Source organism: Fukomys damarensis, unplaced genomic scaffold (assembly GCF_012274545.1).
Source record: "Fukomys damarensis isolate Sample0158 unplaced genomic scaffold, DMR_v1.0_HiC HiC_scaffold_4, whole genome shotgun sequence".
Classification (NCBI taxonomy): Eukaryota; Metazoa; Chordata; class Mammalia; order Rodentia; family Bathyergidae; genus Fukomys; species Fukomys damarensis.
Window position 1 is genome coordinate 8145934 of NW_022900916.1, and position 17627 is coordinate 8163560.

Below are 17627 nucleotides of genomic sequence, written 5' to 3' on the forward strand. Positions count from 1 at the left end.
ATTACTTCAAGTGTAAAATCAGCGGGGGATATGAGACCTGACTGAACTAAAGTGACTCTGTGTTGGTCAGCTAATGGCCCAGAGACTGTGGTTTCACTCTCCCCTTATCTTCAACAGGGAAAACTGCTTAAACCTGAAATGCTTTTAAGATCTTAGACCATCTTGTAGGCATCTGTTAGCCATCACTGTGTGGATGCTGAATACATGACAGCTGGCCACCAGTGCGAATCAGCTATTAACGTTTGCCACCTGACTGCAAGCTTTGACTGTTAGCTCCCCCTGTATCCCCTTATAAGAAGACCTCAGCCCCTGAGCTAGCGCCTCTGTGAGCTACTTGGCTCTGGGAGTGCCGTCTGGCGAGGCTAGTGAAGGTCTGTTTCATTTCCAACTTGTCTGGTGTGTTCTTTCCCACTTCATTGTCGAGGCTGTTGAGCTCCTCGGAGTAGTTGGTAAGGCTCTTCGTCTTACGACCCCTACCACCAGGCCCAATTTTAACTTTTTGCTCCATAGGAAGAGAAAATTATATCAAAATACTTAGAAGTATATCGATTTTATCGCTGTTGCCTTTTGAGTATGACCATAGAGACCTAGAGGACAAGAACTAAATTTTTTCCAAGTATGTGAGGATTTTATCGGGGCTTTAGGGACACTTTGATAGCAAACACTGACTTCTTCACTTACACTTATTTTCTGCTGTTTTTATGTTCTAGTATATTGACTGTAAATAACCACTAACAAATTAATAAAATTGATTATAGTAAAAGTTAAATAACATCTCACAGGTGCTTCCTGTGATTATATGTAAATATTGTATATATGTATTTTTATTTTTAATATGCAGTTGTTTTAGAAACATGAGAAAATAACTCTGTCCTTTATTACAAAATAGAGCTTGCGGACTGAAACTGAATCACAGCAGAGAGGGTGGATGGAGAGAGTCTGATCCTGAAAGGTATGTGAAGGGCTTTGTCTCGTGTCAGGGAGCCTTTTTTATCCTAATCAAGGGGAGTTAATTACCAATGTGGGGGGCCATAATGGTTCTGTGATGCTAGGAGCTGCATCCTAACAAGATTCCATTGGTAGCAATATGAAAGTCGGTGACAACTGGGCTGGAGAGATTGAAGAAACAGGACAGGGTACATGGAACATGGAAAAAGGGAGGAGCTAGGGATCACATCAGGTCTCTGGTTTGGCTGGCTGGGTGAACGGCGCACAGCTTTAGGGGCAAGACAGACCTTCTCTTCTGGACAAGTTAATACTGAGGTGCCAAGGGATATTCGGATGTGGTTGTCCAGTAGTCACTGGTTAGTTGGGCTTGGAGCTCGAGAGAGAGGCTGAGGTTCCATAGAGGGGTCCTCAGGTGGAGGGGTACATGGGGGAGAAGGGGTGGTAGGAGAGACCCAGGCTTGGGCCCAGAACTCGGGACACCAATTTTCAGGGTAAAATGAGATAAAGTTAACAGGGTGTCTGTACTGATACTGATAACAAAGCTAGTCTCTGGAGCGAGACAGCTTGTTGTGATTATCAGAACCTCAGGCACCTAATTTTACCTCGGTTTCATCTGTAACCTAAGCAAATAAGTGTAAAACAGGATAGGCCTCATTGCTACTTTTAGTTTCTTTAAAGGAGCTGGGGCTAAAAAGGAACCCAAGAAGGCGAGGATGATTTATAAAAGTAACTGATGATACAGCCTTCTGATTTCACCTGGTTTGGTTAAAGACACCATCTAGCCCAGGTTCCGAACCCACCCACATGTAATTGGCAGCACCGCCACCAGGTGGAGCCCGTCTACATTTCCGGGGCAGAGGTCACGACCTCGGAAGCACTTTCATCAATTTCTCCTGAGTAGCCATGGCGGCGACTGTGGTGAGAACTGTGCTGCTGCCGGTGGCGAGGCGGCGGCTGTGGGGTTTCGCGGAAAGGCACCTTCGCCCAGGCGCCTCCGGGCTGGTGAGCTCACTCCCCCACCCCCACCCTCCGCCCTCAGCACGGCGGCGGGGACCAGGGACCTGGAAGCGGGCGCGGCGGGCTGGAGGTGGAGTGCGGGGATCCTGGTCGCTGGCCCTGCCCTCCAGCGCTGGGGTCCACTGAAAACTTGCTTGCAAATTAGGAAACTTTTCTTTTTCCGGTACTGAGGGCTGAACCCGGGACCTCTGCAATGAGCTACATTCCCAACCCTTGTTTTACTTCTTGTTTTGAGACTGAGTCTCACTAGTCATTAAGTCAGACCCGCTGGGATCCAGTTTGCAGTCCCCCTGCCTCAGCCTCCCAGAGTGCTGGGATTACAGGTGTGTGCCATTGTGCTCATCTTTGGTGGAAAACTAGAGAGAAATGGTTGCCTCTATTTCTGCCTAAAACTGAGCTTCTTCCTCCCTGGGCTTCTCACAAACCTTAAGTGTAACAGCTCAAGTAAAACTTGGGATACTCATTTTTCTCACGAGACCTTCTAGCTTTCCGTAACGACAAGGGACTGTGTGTGGGTGAAAATAAAAACTTGCTGAAGATTTAGTAGTTGATAGTCTGCAAACCAGGCTGCCAAGGCTGTATTTGAAGGCTCCGCTCTTCTTCTATCCATCCTTTAAAAACACTGCTTTTCTCAAACACTGACCACTCCAGCCTTATTTCCGTGTTCGTAGAGTTTTTTCCTCTCCTTTTCTTGGCCCCTTTTCCCTGCTCGTTTTCAATATAATGAATAGGAGGCATGTCGAGATAGGTATTGAAATTAAGCCTGTTTCTCTGTGGGTAGTGGTTACAGTATAAACTTGGTTTTCCTTAAGGGAAGGCTTCGTAATTATGATGCTGGATTAGGAAAGTGGTTGGTTAAGGAAGGGGTGAAGGCCAGTCAGAGGTGGATCTCAGTGGGATCAAAATTAAGGAGGAGGTTTTTATTTATTGCAGTGCTGGGGGATTGAACCCAGAGCCCTCTACTTCAAGTGCTCTACCACTGAACTGTGCAAGAGAGAATATAGTCTGAGGTAGGTTTGATCTTCTGATTGATATTTAATACCAGAATAGTAATACGGTTTTACTTCCCCTTCCTCCTCCTACCCCAACCAGCTGTTGTATTTTGGAGGGAACAGACTGAGAAGTACCCAGGCAGCTGCACAAGTTGTTCTGAATGTTCCTGAAACACGAGTGACATGTTTGGAAAATGGACTCAGAGTGGCCTCTGAAGACTCTGGACTCTCAACGTGCACAGTAAGTGCTTTGGGCAGCCTGTGAGTGCTGCCTCTTTGGGGTCAGAGCAAACTGTTGATTCCTTTGCAGTGTTAGGGCCGGTACCCGGGGCCTGTGCATGTCAGACAAGTGCTCTTTCACAGAGCCACACCGCAGCCCCAAACTCTGGATGTCATCCTTGACCTCTTCAGTTGGCTGGTGGATGTTTTGCCTTAAGTTCATCTGAGTTGCGAACCTCTCTTCCAGTTACACTTCCGTCCCAGGGCCCTGTGTGTGCTGGGTCACTGTCTGTTTCTCACAGACCAGCATATTACTGTTTGTAGTATTGATGTAGAGGTGTGTGTTTGTGGGGCTACTCTGTGACATGTGTTTTACACATTTTCTTGCTTATTTGATTTTTAAAGTAATTCCTTTTAGTAGGCATCATCCACATTGCCTAGTTTCCTGTTCAAGGTCATGCAGCTAATACGTGACTTGAACCTGAGCCTTCTGACCGTCCCTGTTGTTCTTCTACCAGAATTACTAATTGGCCGTCGTAATGAGTTAAGCTAAGGTTCTGAATCCTCAGTGCAGCTCAAGGGAATGGTGTTACTGGCCCCTAGCAGTAGCCTGATGGGCAAAAATTTAAATTCCAATTCATAGGAATGAATCCGTTCACTCAGGTCAAGAAGACTTTGGTATTAAGCTGGAAAATGCATGTCAGAAAAAGGAAGGAATTATTTAACTTAATTGTTCTTTGGTTGCATGAAGGTTGGGCTGTGGATTGATGCTGGAAGTCGATATGAAAATGAGAAGAATAATGGAACAGCTCACTTTCTGGAGCATATGGCTTTCAAGGCAAGTTGGAAGACTTATTTTACAAAAATGAGTTCTTTTTACTAGGTAGCTTATTTTCCCCCCACACTTTTGTGGAACCTAAGGCCTCATGTCAAGCCAAATCCTCTACCACTGAGCTACATCCCCAGCACTGCATTCTCTTTAAAAGGTGGTTAAGTGCAAAATCTCAGACTTTAAAGCTGAGCACTACTTTCACAGAATGATTTTATTTTTATTTTCCAGGGCCATGTCTGAAATGATTATTGATACTTGAATTATAAAGCTGAAATAAGGATTTTCTCTTGGAATGCAAGTTATCTGAAATTACCATTTTGAAGCCCAATGTATTTATTTTTTGTTTTTGTTTTATAAATTTTATTTTATCCCATTCCCCCCTCAAACCCTCCTGTCCCTTTGTACAAAAGCTTTGTTTCCATTTTTCTATTTTGAGTTTCTTCTTGTCCCTTTCTTGCTTTTTTCCTTCTCTCCTCCCTTGTTTCCCTTCCTATTTGAATACTTTCTTCCCATTTCCCAACATCCAGCATCCATTATACATCTCAGTCCTTATTTCCACATTTAGTTTCTCACACCAGAGAGACTATTCGGTATTTATACATGTGTCCTGTTTATTTCACTTAAGAGTGGCCTAATGTGCATCCATTTAGCTATAAATGTCTGTAGTTTCTCATTCTTTATGGCTGAGTAGTACTCCATTATATTAAAAAACACATCTTTATCCAGTCACCAGTCGATGGTCAGTTGGGCTGTTTCCAAGTTTTAGCTACAAACTGTGCCACTATAAATATGGGTGCACATATATTGCTGTGGTGTGATTCTTTTAGTTCTTTTGGGAGGATACCCAGCAGAGGAATAGATGGGTCAAATGGGACCTCTAATCCTAGTTTTTTGAGGTATCTCTATACTGATATTTCTGCAGTGCCTGCACCAGAAAACACTGCCACCAACAGTGGAGAAGGGTTCCTTTTCCCCCACAAACCCACCAGCATTTGTTATTGGTTGATTTCTTGATAGCAGCCATGTGAGGAGGAATCTCAGCATAGTTTTAATTTGCATCTCTCAAATTACCAGTGATAACACATTTTCATATATTTATTTGCCATTTCTAATTCTATAGCTGAGAAGTGTCTATTCATTTCAGTTGCTTGCCCATTTTTGCATTGGGTCTTTAAATTTGAGGGGGGTCTGATTTTTTTTTTTTTTTTTAGTTCTTTATATATTCTAGATAATAGTCCTATATATGAATAGCTGGTAAAAATTTTCTCCCACATTGTGGGTTGTCTTTTCACTCTGGTTTCTCCTGCTGTGCAAAGCTTTTTAGTAAGATGAGATCGCAATTGTTTATTTGTAGTATTTCTCATGTGGTCTGGGTTTTGTTCATGTGGTCTTTGCCTACTCCTATGTCCTCAGGTGTTCTACCTATTCTCTCATATAGCAGATTCACTGTTTCTGTTTTAATATTTAGATCTTTGATCCATTTTGCTTTTAGGTTAGAGCATGGTGAAAGATAGAGGTTTAGTTTCAATCTTTGGTATGAAAGCCAGTTTTTCCAGCACTTTTTATTAAAGAGGCTATCTTTCTTCAGTGAAGATCTATGACTCCTTTGTCAAAAATAAGGTGGTTTAGTATGTCTGCATCCTCTAGTCTGTTCCACGGATCCTCAGGTCTGTTCTTTTGAAAGTACCATGCTACACAATTACTTTGTAGTACAATTTCAGGTCAGGGATTGTGATACCCCTGATTTGCCTTTTTTGCCCAGAATTGCCTTTGCTATTCTAGGTCTCTTCTGGTTTCAATTGTTGTTTTTTCTAATTCTGTGAGATATGCAGTTGGGATTTAGATTGGGATTGTATTAAATCTGTACAACAACATTGGAAGTATGGCCATTTTCACTATCTTAGTTATTCTTATCAAAGAACAAGGGATGTCTTTCCATTTTCTGATAAGGTCTTCAAGCTCCTTTTTCAGAGTACTGTAGTTTTCATTGAGGTCTTTTACTTCCTTTGTTAGATTGATTCTGAGATATTTTTTGGGGGGGGATTCTATTGTGAAAGAGATTGTTTTTCCAATTTCTCTCTGAGTCTGTTATTTGTGTACAGGAAGACTATTGACTTTTGATGGTTGACTTAACTAAATCCAGCTGTGCCACTGAATTTGGTTATCAAATCTAAAAGTCTGGGGCCTGGGATTTAGCTCAGTGGCAGTGCGCCTGCCTTGCAAGTGCAAGGTCCTGAGTTCAAGCCCCAGTACCATCAAAACAAAACAAAACAAAAAACCTAAAATCTTTTGGTGGAATTCTTGGGGTCTTCTGTGTAAGAGTATCAAGTCATCTGCAAATAATGATAATTTAATTTCTTCCTTTCCTATCCTTAATCCTTTTTTTTTCTTGTGTAATTGCTCTGGCTAATGTTTCCAGAACTATATTGAATAAAAGTGGTGATACTGGACATCTTTGTCTTCCTGATTTTAGAGTGAAAGCTTTCATTTGTTTGCCCATTTAATATGATTTTGGCTGTTGGTTTGTTGTCGATGAGAAGCCTAACGTGATTTAGAAACCAAATTGGTCCTGGCATAAAACTGACCTAGGCTTTTTGGCCTCTATTTCATTATCTGAACTGTTTGGCAAAATGAAGGGTGAAGAAAGGAATCACAATTTGTTTTCCTTTTTTTTCCCCAAGGGCACCAGAAAGAGATCCCAGTTAGACCTGGAACTTGAGATTGAAAACATGGGTGCCCATCTCAATGCCTACACCTCCCGGGAGCAGACTGTGTATTACGCCAAAGCGTTCTCCAAAGATTTGCCGAGAGGTATTGCTGTTTATACTGAGAGATGACGGAATTTTCACGAGATACAGAAATAGTTTAGTACAGTTTTTATATCTGCTATGAAAGAGTGACCCCCAGAAATGTGGAAAAATGAACCAAGTCTGGGTGAGGGGCAGCTGTTCTTATTTTTTTCTCCAAATATGACAATTGATACAAAATATCTATAGGCCTGAAAACCTGTGCAAACCAGCCCTTAACACTTGTTTTAAACCTCCTTCTTCCAGAGTCGTATATCTGTGTAGTATTCTTACTCTTTTCTTGTTTGATACAAAAACTATTGGTTTTGAGCAAAGTAAGCAAATGTTCACTTATAACATTATTGTTTATAAAGCAGTAAAATAGAGATTCTTTTGACTTTGTAGAAATAGAATAGTTCTGACGGTATAGCATAGCAATTTCTGTACAGTGTTTGAAAATCGTGCAGCAATAGTACATGAAACATGTTTGCAGTGGAAAAATTAACAGAACTTTGCATTTTAGAGCTAATTTGTGAACTTATTAATCTTAAAGGTCCTTGTATGTGACTTTATTACTTAAAAATTTGGGGTTTCTAATAGTTTTATTAATAAAGTTTTATTGGGCTGGGGATTTAGCTCACTAGTTCTGCTGCCTGCCTAGCATGCTTAAGGTCCCAAGTTTAATCCCCGGTTCCAATAAAATAAAAAAAAAAAGTTTTATTAATAAGTTTTATTAGTAAGGTGTGAAGGGCACTTTGCTTAGGTACTTGTGTATAAAATGTCCATCTGATCTGGTTCCCAAGCAGGTGTCACTACTTTGCTCTGTGGAAATCGAGGCCCAGACTGAGCGTGGCGTGGGCTGCAGTGCATTTCTTTTGACTCAGATTCATTTTCTTTGTCAAAGCAAAACAAAACAGAAAGCTCATCACCTGTACATGAATAAAAAGCCAACAAAAATGACTGCAACAATGGCGGGCATTTTGGTGTGAGTGGCAGAGACAGGCTAATAATAAGAGACTGAGGACAAGGGGCACGCGTGTTCCTTGTAGACTGCTGCTTTATTGTTTAATACAACAGCAGGAAAGGTGAGGAGGAATAGAAAAGGGAGAAGTGGAAAGGTCTCTTCCTCCTTTCTGGCTGCTGGCTGGGGAGGAAGAGCAGGGTCTCCTGGGGGAACGGAAGCAGCGTGCTCTGTAGGACTGCTGGCTTCCGGCTTTGTTGGCGATTTTTATCCCCACAGCTGGGTGAAGCTGTGTGGTAATAATTAAACGTGTAGAGTAGAGGTCTCCCTAATTTTATGGTCACTTTTAAATTGTACTTTGAGACAGGGTCTGGGGAAGTCACCAGCCCGTGTAGGCTTGGCTCACATTCGCAAACCTCTGCCTTCCAGCCTCCTCTTTATGTGATTACAGGGTGCACAGCAGTCCTGGCTGGGTCACCTGTTCTTACCAGTGAGACACCTGATCCTCCAGCTGTAATATAAGTCAACTTCTTGACCTACTCACCAAACAGCACTAAGTGTGCATTACAAAGAAATAAGGGAGATTTTAATCAAAATAGTACCGGGAATTAGGGCGTCTTCTCCTGGGACTGCTGGCCTGGACTACCATGGGAGGAGGAGCTTCCTGCCGGAATTCTGTGCTGCCCGCTGCTGCAGCCCTTCCTCCTTTACTGTCTGCTTGGACTACGGTTTCCCCATCTGGACAGATGAATTTTATTTGGTCATGCTCTGAATCTCACTTTACTCTTACCAGTCTGTTTTGTCATACTCTTGGTATTTGAACATAGTTAATTCAGAGAGAAGTCCCCATAAAGTGAAAATAAAAGGAACGAAAGTGTGTAGTTCTCCAAAAACATGACTTAAGATTATTAAGTTTATTTTACAGTTAATAAAATTTAGATTGATGGCAAGAATTGGGTTTTTCTATTTTTAGAGGTACTTTTTCTCATAAAATTCACTGCAGTTTTAGATTTTTATCATTACTGTGCTTGAGGTTGTAGCTCTAAGATACCTTGGGGGTGATTGACTGTGGTGTTTCTCTGCCTTTTTATGCACCAGCCTCATTGCTGGAAGAGCTGGGGTAGAAGGTAGCAGGGTGATGTGAACCCTCTATATACACCTACATTTTTGCTAATAGAATTTTCTACTTTGTAATCTTCACACAGAATAATATATATTATTTTTCAGATTTCTGTGGCAGTTTTGAAGTAGTAGAGTCAAATTTAGGAAGGCAAATTTAGGATTTTTTTCCCTTAAGCTTTCTGTACCCAGATGGATTTATATTTTACATGTTAAATTTTAATATTGTCCTTTTAGATACATTGATTATATGGATGAATTTTTCCAGGTTAGTCACTGAAATCGTTATCGAATGTTGGTCAGTGGAGATTTTAATATTAAAAATTAAGATTCTTGGTGTTTGTGTTTTATTTTCATTTAGCTGTAGAAATTCTTGCTGATATAGTACAAAACAGCACATTGGGAGAAGCAGAGATTGAACGTGAGCGTGGAGTGATCCTCAGAGAGATGCAGGAAGTTGAAACTAATTTACAGGAAGTTGTTTTTGATTATCTTCATGCCACAGCTTATCAAAATACAGCACTCGGAAGGACAATTTTGGGACCCACTGAAAATATTAAGTAGGTATAAAAATGTATAATATTTTCAAACTTGGAAGAAGTGTGTTGAGGTCATTCCCCCCGATAATCTGAATGGTATTGTAGTTAACAATACTTCACCTTCACAGAATTCCCAGGTGTATGGGCTCATACTGCTTCTGGAACAGGCAACTGATGGTGTTAGATCTGCCTTTTTTGACATAGGAAAATTGGAGCTCTTTGATATTTGTTGCCTGTATTCCATTTCTGACTGCTTTTAACTCTTAGAATACTGTTAAGGTCCAGTTTGATTTCAGGTATGTTACCTGGAGATCTGTGCCTTTTATTTCCTTTTAAAATTGTTTTACTCCATCAACAGGTCTATAAATCGTAAGGACTTAGTGAATTATATAACCACACATTATAAGGGGCCAAGAATAGTGCTTGCTGCTGCTGGAGGTGAGTCAGTTTCAATTTTGTAAATGTTTTAATTTTTTTGGTACCAGGGATGGAACTCAGGACCTTGTGCTTGCCAGACAGGCTCTGTGTTGCTGAGCTAAATCTCCAATCCCTCTTTTAAGTGTTTTATACAACTGTTGGAGTAGTATTTTCTTCAGCTTCATCCTGTTGATGAACAGCTTGATCCTGTTGTTATCTTAATAGCTTTTATTTCAGAACAAATTGTTCAAAGTATTTTATGTTAGAGGAATGTGGAGTGCAGGAACCAGTTTCCCTGTCTTCTTAGGTTTCATTTATAGAGAAACTAGATGAGCAACTCGTATTTTAAGTGTGCATACAGGGTGGGATTCACTTACGGGACAGGGCAGATGAGTGACCCAGAAGATGGTCCCACTTGGAAAGCAGTGTCCTACAGTTGAAATCTCTTGATGTTTGAAGTTATTTCTGGAGAGGCAACTTCACCCTTGGTCAGACAAGGAATGGGTTGTTCATCGCCATCTTCAAAGTCACTTGCTCAGAGTATCTGCTAACTGCTATGTGTGGGGAGCACAGGGAAACCCTGAGAATGTACACCATGCATCCAAACCCGCTGGTGACATCGCACTTGCTGGGACCATCTGCAGAGTCAGTAGATGGGCAAGTTTACTTCATTCTTTGGCAGACTGAATTTAGGCAAACACTACATTTTAATTGGTTTCCAGTTTTCTTCCTATCTTTTAATATTAGAGCACAATGAAGATGGTGTGCAAGTGCTCTTTTCTCTTACTAGAAATTACAGTGAATTGCTGGTTGCTCTGGGTAGACTTCTGAGCTAATGACCTGGGGGTAGTGGAGGAGGTGAAAATGAAGGTGAAATATCTTGCATGTGGTACTCACGTGTGGCTCCCAGCAAACCCTTATGTGCTGAGACAGCTGGTGCCAAGAGGCCTTCAGCATTTGAAACTGCCTTGGTTAGATGCCACCTCAGCAGCCAAGTCAACTGGGCCTGCTCAGCCGTTACTGCGGCACGTGGACGCTGAATGCCATTTGATTTTGGCAGAAGTTAGTACAGCGTAGGGTTCACAGTACACCTAGGTTCATTAGCATTTTTATCTTAATGGTACATAAATGTTGATGTGCCTTACAAATGATGGCATCATAGACCAGTGAAATTGACCAGTTTAAGCCTCAACTGACACCTCATTCATTGTTGTGGCTACCAGTTAGCTCATAATCTTCTGTTTGTGCAGCTTTGAATTGCTAAATAAATTTCTCTGTGGCTTCCTTTAGAAAAACTAGTTTCCCTGCCTTGTAGATTGCAGTAAGTAGAGGTGGTGCTGGAGGGCAGCGAAGTATGTGGCCTGTCCAACCAGGGTGAGTAGGTGAGGTAGTAACAAAACAGAAGGGGTGTTCATTGCTGCTGCAAGTGCCTGAGGATTCTCAGTGCGACTGCTGTCCTTATACCCTATACTGTAATGTGTTGTCACCCTCTGGATTGGTACCCAAGGTGACCCCTTTACAGTGATTTCCAAAACATCATACTGCCTATTACTGTCTGGTTTTACACTAATTATTTTGAAGTACAGATGTAAGTGGTGTTTTTATATTCTAATGGAGTATTCTGAAGAAATGTTATGTTTTTTGAAGCACTCACATGTTCATATTTACAAATTTGTGATAAGCAACTTTCACTGAGGTAGGCATGGTGGTACACACTTACAATCCCAGCACTCGGGAATGGGCATGTGTTTGAGACCTGCATGGGCTAGTGAGTTCAAGGCCAGCCTTAATTATATACCCAGCCTGTCTCAGCCCACCCTCCCCAAAGACTGAATCATTTGGGTCCCCAAGTTTGTTGTTTGTTTTTTGAGACAGGGTCTGTGTAGTTGAGACTAACCTGGAACACACTATGTCGCCCAGGCTGGTCTCAAACTCAGCAATCCTCCTGCCTCAGCCTCCCCAGTGCTGGGATTACAGGCGTGTGCCACACCCAGGTTGGGACCCCAAGTTTGGATAGTAAAGGATGTAGAATCTAAGCTTATGTTATGGATGCTGAAGTAGTGAGCATATGGATAGCAATGGATATTTTGAGAAATCTTGTTCTCAAGTTTTGATGGCAGAATTCCAAGATTGAAGCTTATTTGTGTATCTAGCTTTGAGATAGGACTCTCATTTGTATTCTTTCCTACTTTTAACACATAAAACACCAAATTGATCTCTTGCTAGGTTGCATTCTAAAACTTAATATAACAATTTTTTATACAAAGTGGTATTTTCTTATCTTCAGCTGAGTACACTTAAGTTGATGAAAACAAGCTGTGCAACTTCAAGCCTTATTAATACCAAGCAAGTGTGTTGTGGGCCATTTCTTCTGAAGTGGCAGTTCCCGTGCAAGATACATCACACTGTACCCTCCGGAATCTATTGTTAGGCTGTGTCTAGCAGTCAGTGGTCTGACTTGGACTGTGCTTCTGTTAATGTGGATGAACATATTTTCCTTCATTTAGGTGTTTCCCACGATGAACTGCTTGAGTTAGCGAAGTTTCATTTTGGTGACTCTCTGTGTGCACACAAAGGAGAAATACCAGCTCTGCCTCTCTGCCCGTTCACAGGAAGTGAGGTAGGGCCAGTCCCTTACTTAGAATTTAGCCTTTGGGGTGTCTTGCGTTACATTTGCAAACAAATGTACAAAATGTGCATTTTCTAGGAGTAAGATGGAGGAAGTCTATGCTGAAACACAGATAAAGGGAAGAAGACAGGCTACTTTGCTTCCATTCTTTCCTACTGCGTGTTATTTAACTTTTCCTTTCCTAAGGGAGGAAAGTTTTAAGAGCAATTAAGTCATAATTTGGTCCTTCTGTACTTATTCTTTGGCATCATGCCTATTACATATGTTAAGATTTTTTTTTTAAAAAAGCCTTACATCAGAAAGACCTATCGCTTCTTGGCCTTTTGGCCAAGATCAAGTATAGAAAGACCTAAAATCTTTTTCCTTGAGTTTACTCTAAGTTCTGCCCATGACACATTTGCCGGGTAGTAGCTAAGAGCCAGAATTTGCAGGGAATCTGCTAAAGGTGGTAACCTTTAGCTTTGAGTCTCACTAGGAACTTGGTTTGCCACATTAGGATATTGCTCAAAATAGTATCTGGAAGGAGGTTTGTTGGTGGTGGTTGCATAGGTAGCACAGAAGGAAACCTGTAATGTATTAGTTTAAATTTTGATAGAAAAATAAAGATTGAGAAATACAAGATAAGTTTCTACCAGGTAAACCTGGTAGTACTTCAGTAGAGATCTTTTGGGGAAAGTAGTTACTGTAGGCTGGCATGGTAGTGCATGGGTGTAACCCCAGCACTGCGAGGCTGAGGCAGAATTGTAAATTTGAGTCCAGCCTGGCTAACTTTGTGACTTGGTAAGACTTTCTCAAAATAATGAAAAAGGGCTTTGAGCATAGCACAGTTGAAAGCCCTAGGTTCTCTCAGCAGTACTGCCCCCTCCCCACATTAATTTAGGAGATTCTTCTAAACTGTACGGTATAATGAGTCCTGATAGTTAAAAAGAGTAATAATGGTGAACATTTCAACTTGGCAATTAGTAGGACTAGTGAGTTTCTCTCTTGTTATGCATATAGCAGTAATCTACATCCTAACTAGGTGTTTTGCTATTCCTCTAGATTCGTGTGCGGGATGACAAGATGCCCTTGGCACACCTGGCAATAGCTGTTGAAGCTGTGGGCTGGGTGCATCCAGATACAATCTGCCTCATGGTTGCAAACACGCTGATCGGCAACTGGGATCGTTCTTTCGGAGGAGGAATGGTAAATGACTAATTTCTCATAACGAAGGGAATACACTGTTTGTAAGAACTCTTTCCCTCTATGAAATGGCAAAATACTGCTTTGTACTGTGACTTTAAAATATAAACTGACCTAGGTTGCATTTGGGCTAAAGTATGTTTTTCTCTGTCACAGAGATTTAGTAGGATAGTTGGCAAAATACGGGGAGAATTACAGTCACTGTTACAATAATAGTAATAGTAGTTACTAATACAATAGTTACTGCAATAACTGTTAAGTTACTACTAACATTACCATATCACTAGTTTTAATCATATGAAGTTGCTATAAGAAAATGAATTTGTTTTTCATTTTCATTAGTACACACTAAAGAATTTAGGGACAAAAAAGCGTATTTGCAGCTTACTCTCAAACTGTTGAAAAAACGTAAAGAAGAACAAACGCACACATGTAAAATATAACAAATTTGAATAAAGGGATTTTGCATTATTTTTACAATTCTATAAGTCTGAAATTCAAAATAGTATAATTTCTCTGAAATTTTCTCTAAAATACATTCCATATACTTTAAGGTTCACATGCGATATAATTTAAAATCCTTAAGACATATAACCAAGAGGCCTATAAATGGGTTAATGGCAGTGTATTGCTTTATAATAGGCGTAGTTATTGTATCAGTTATAAGGACTGGGTGCTTCTAAGTGTAATTCTTGGCCTCACTGAATTTTATTACTGTTGCTGGATAAAACTAGGAAACTTCAGGCATTCCTTTGCTATTACATCATTTCTTCCTGATACTGTGGACGTAGATACCTACACTTGTTTTGGACTGTTTCCTTACAGAATTTATCCAGCAAGCTGGCCCAGCTCACTTGTCAGGGCAATCTCTGCCACAGCTTCCAGTCCTTCAACACCTCCTACACAGATACAGGATTGTGGGGACTCTACATGGTTTGTGAACCAGCCACGGTTGCAAACATGATACATGCTGTTCAGAAAGAATGGTGAGAAAATAACTTTGAATAGTTTAAATCTTGACTAACATTTGTGTTCTAAGCCAGTTTTCTTTTTACACTTTGTGATGGTAATTTTATCTTTTAAAGCAGTAGCTGTGATTGCCATGTTTTTAAAGATAGATATTTGTTAGAAGAAAAGCATGAAGCTGGTTTTATAAATTCGCAATCCTTCAAAAGAAGATTACTCTATAGATCCTAAAACCTTCAAAGTCAAAGAGAAGTTGTTTGGAAAATATCTCAAAGTAATCTGGCTTGGAAAGGCAGGGTATGAAAGTCAATCTGAAAGTACCACTGGTAAAAGATAAAGTTTTAATTAAAAAACTGCCTCTGCCTACTGACTCAAATACGAGCCTGACTCATAGCTTCTTAGAACTTTTACTCAGATCTGTTTCCTCCAATATTCTTTAGTGGCTTCCAATTCTGGTCAACTAGGACGTGATCATTATTACGTTTAAGTTAAACTCAACAGATTCTCTTAAAACAGTGAATGCCCCACTGACCAAATCCTCTAGCATATCGGACCGTAGTAATAGATGCGGGGGGGATTTGTGACGGCTCAAGACAATTTTAGTAGCATTTCTCAAAATGTGACTGGCTTCTTCTAGTGCATTAAAAATGTGATGGTTGAAAAACAATTAGACATTTATATACATAATTTCTGAGAATTATTAGTAATTTCAACATTTTGTTTTAAGGCACCAGAGATCGAACTCAGGACACCTTGCAACTTGTGAGGCAGGCATGGTGCCACTGAGATAAATCCCCAGCCCTCAACTTTTTATTAAGTTGAAATAACTACAGTCAGTTCTTGTATTTTTCTCTAGGTCATTAAATTATAAAATTACCTAACATTTTTTCCAATTCTTTCATAATACTAGTTTCCATATATATTTTAGGATGCGACTCTGCACAAGTGTAACTGATAGTGAGGTTGCACGAGCCAAAAATCTTCTGAAAACAAACATGTTATTACAGCTTGACGGTAAGAATGACTTAGGGGCTCTTGGGCTAGGGTTGTAGTTCAGTGGTAGGGTCCAATATCTAGCACAGCAACAAAACCAAAAACAAAACCAAACTTGAGTCTTGGCTTTAAATGGTTGATATAGTCAGTACTCAGTTTTTCCTTCTCTTTAAACAGGTTCTACACCAATTTGTGAAGATATTGGTAGGCAGATGTTATGCTACAATAGAAGAATTCCCATCCCTGAGCTTGAAGCAAGAATTGATGTAAGTAGTGTTTAGGTCCATTTGGGTCTTGTGTGAAAAGATCCATGTCACAAAGGCTGAAAACATGCACCCTAAATCTTGATTCAGTTTTTAAAGTCCCAAGTATAGAATCTGTCTTTACTACAAAAAGTTTAAAATGATGGTACCTTCCCTGTTTCAGGCTGTGAATGCCAAGACACTTCGAGAAGTCTGCATCAAATATATCTATGGCAAAAGTCCAGCTATTGCTGCTGTTGGTAAGTCTGGCTCCTTCGGTCTGTGCAGAAAGGTAGCCGTGTACTTTCATTCAGTTTTAACTACCTTCTTTTTAATCCACAGGTCCTATTGAGCAGCTACCAGATTTTAACCAGATTTGCAGTAACATGTGCTGGCTTCGTGGTTAAACACTCATAATCAGAATATCTTGAAAGCATATTTATAAAACTGCCTAGTGTAAACTATCAATCCCTAAAGAGAAAAACAAGTGTGAATGTGTTTGGAAATCTTTCCAAATGAAGTGTCAGGGTAAGATTAGCACCTTGATGACTTTAGTATAACATCAGTCTTGGTGCTCTGAGAAGTTATACTGGAAGCAGCACACATTAAAATTATTATCATAAATATAATTTTGGAAATAAAAAATTTAGTGTTTTCAGTTTTATTAAAAAATGCACACACAAAGATTGTCATTACGTCACTTCCTGGCTCTACTTGCATTCAGCACTTGCTCTTGAGCAGCCTTCTTTGCTTTTACCATCTCAACAAGTTCCTAGGAGAGAGAACAGTGTAATTTCAGAAGCCGTCAGTTTTAAAGGCTGTATCCAATATAAAATTTACAAAGTTTCTAAGGTTGGTCATTTCTTTGTAATGTCTTTGGCCCTGGCACCATTGTGGCAGTAAAATAAGCATGATGATACCTATTATTATCCAAATAACAGACAAAGTGCCAACTCTATCATCACAAGTTGTACTGGGAATGACTTTATAAACTAAAAATCTTCCACCTTATATCGTTTCATGCAGTCCTTCTTTGTCCTGCCAGGAACTGCTTCTGCAATTTTTTCCCACCTCTCAGGTGTGTTTACTGGGTATGTTTTCAGAGCTTGTTCCAAAAGCTTCTGTTCTTCTGTTGTCCAAGGGGTGAAATCTGTGCACGGACCTGTTAAAACACAGTATTAGAGAAACTACCTGCCTCATTACTGGTCTCTTAAAACCTAGTATATACTCACCAGAACTTTTAAAACCTAGTATATACTCACCAGAACTTTTTTACTAATTAATTTGCTGGAAAGGCCCCTGGAAAATACTCTGATTTTACACTGGAGGAAACAACCCTATCAAATCAAGCCAAGCACCCAAGGATTCGGTACTATTCAACCAAGCATTTCTTAAAATCTTGTGGAGGCAATGCTGAACACCACCTGTTAATGCAGTTCCTCACTTTGGCGTGTGTCTAGACATCCCCCCAAGCCTCATGTGGTCATAGGCAGGGCTTTTCAAAGGTGGCTGGATCTGGAGTATGTGGTGCTGGGATCAAAGGTGTGATGACTACATCAGTCCACTGACGGGTTTGGCACAGTTCTGGCTAGGATTAAGGGTGTGAGTGCTACACTTGCCCTAGGGCAGGTAGCTTGTATAAAATACAAGGGACAGAAAGTGGGCGAATGGGCTCTCACCTGCCTGCCAGCCATGGACTGTTTCTCCTCTCTGATGACTCCCTGCTACACCACCCTGCCTTGGAGCCAGCTGATTATGGACTGAAATGTCTACGAACTGTGCGCC

At 40.6% G+C, this 17627-nt stretch overlaps 2 protein-coding genes across 2 annotated transcripts in view; one reads left to right on the forward strand and one right to left on the reverse strand.

The window, feature by feature from the left end:
• Positions 1-1817: 1817 nt before the first annotated feature.
• On the forward strand, positions 1818-17188 carry Pmpcb (peptidase, mitochondrial processing subunit beta). Its single transcript, XM_010637032.3, has 13 exons — positions 1818-1950; positions 3058-3198; positions 3928-4014; positions 6690-6819; positions 9236-9434; positions 9772-9851; positions 12338-12450; positions 13501-13644; positions 14467-14627; positions 15536-15621; positions 15778-15866; positions 16027-16102; positions 16185-17188. The coding sequence occupies exons 1-13, from the start codon at positions 1852-1854 to the stop codon at positions 16247-16249; spliced, it is 1470 nt and encodes a 489-aa protein (XP_010635334.1). The 5' UTR covers positions 1818-1851; the 3' UTR covers positions 16250-17188.
• The window catches only part of Dnajc2 (DnaJ heat shock protein family (Hsp40) member C2), a 31497-nt gene continuing 30386 nt past the window's right edge, over positions 16517-17627 (reverse strand). The window contains exons 16-17 of the mRNA XM_010637046.3: positions 16850-17004; positions 16517-16614 (exon numbers count right to left, since the gene is read on the reverse strand). Coding sequence (XP_010635348.1) covers positions 16540-16614; positions 16850-17004 — 230 coding nt within the window. The 3' untranslated portion in view covers positions 16517-16539. The remainder of the gene's footprint in view (positions 16615-16849; positions 17005-17627) is intronic.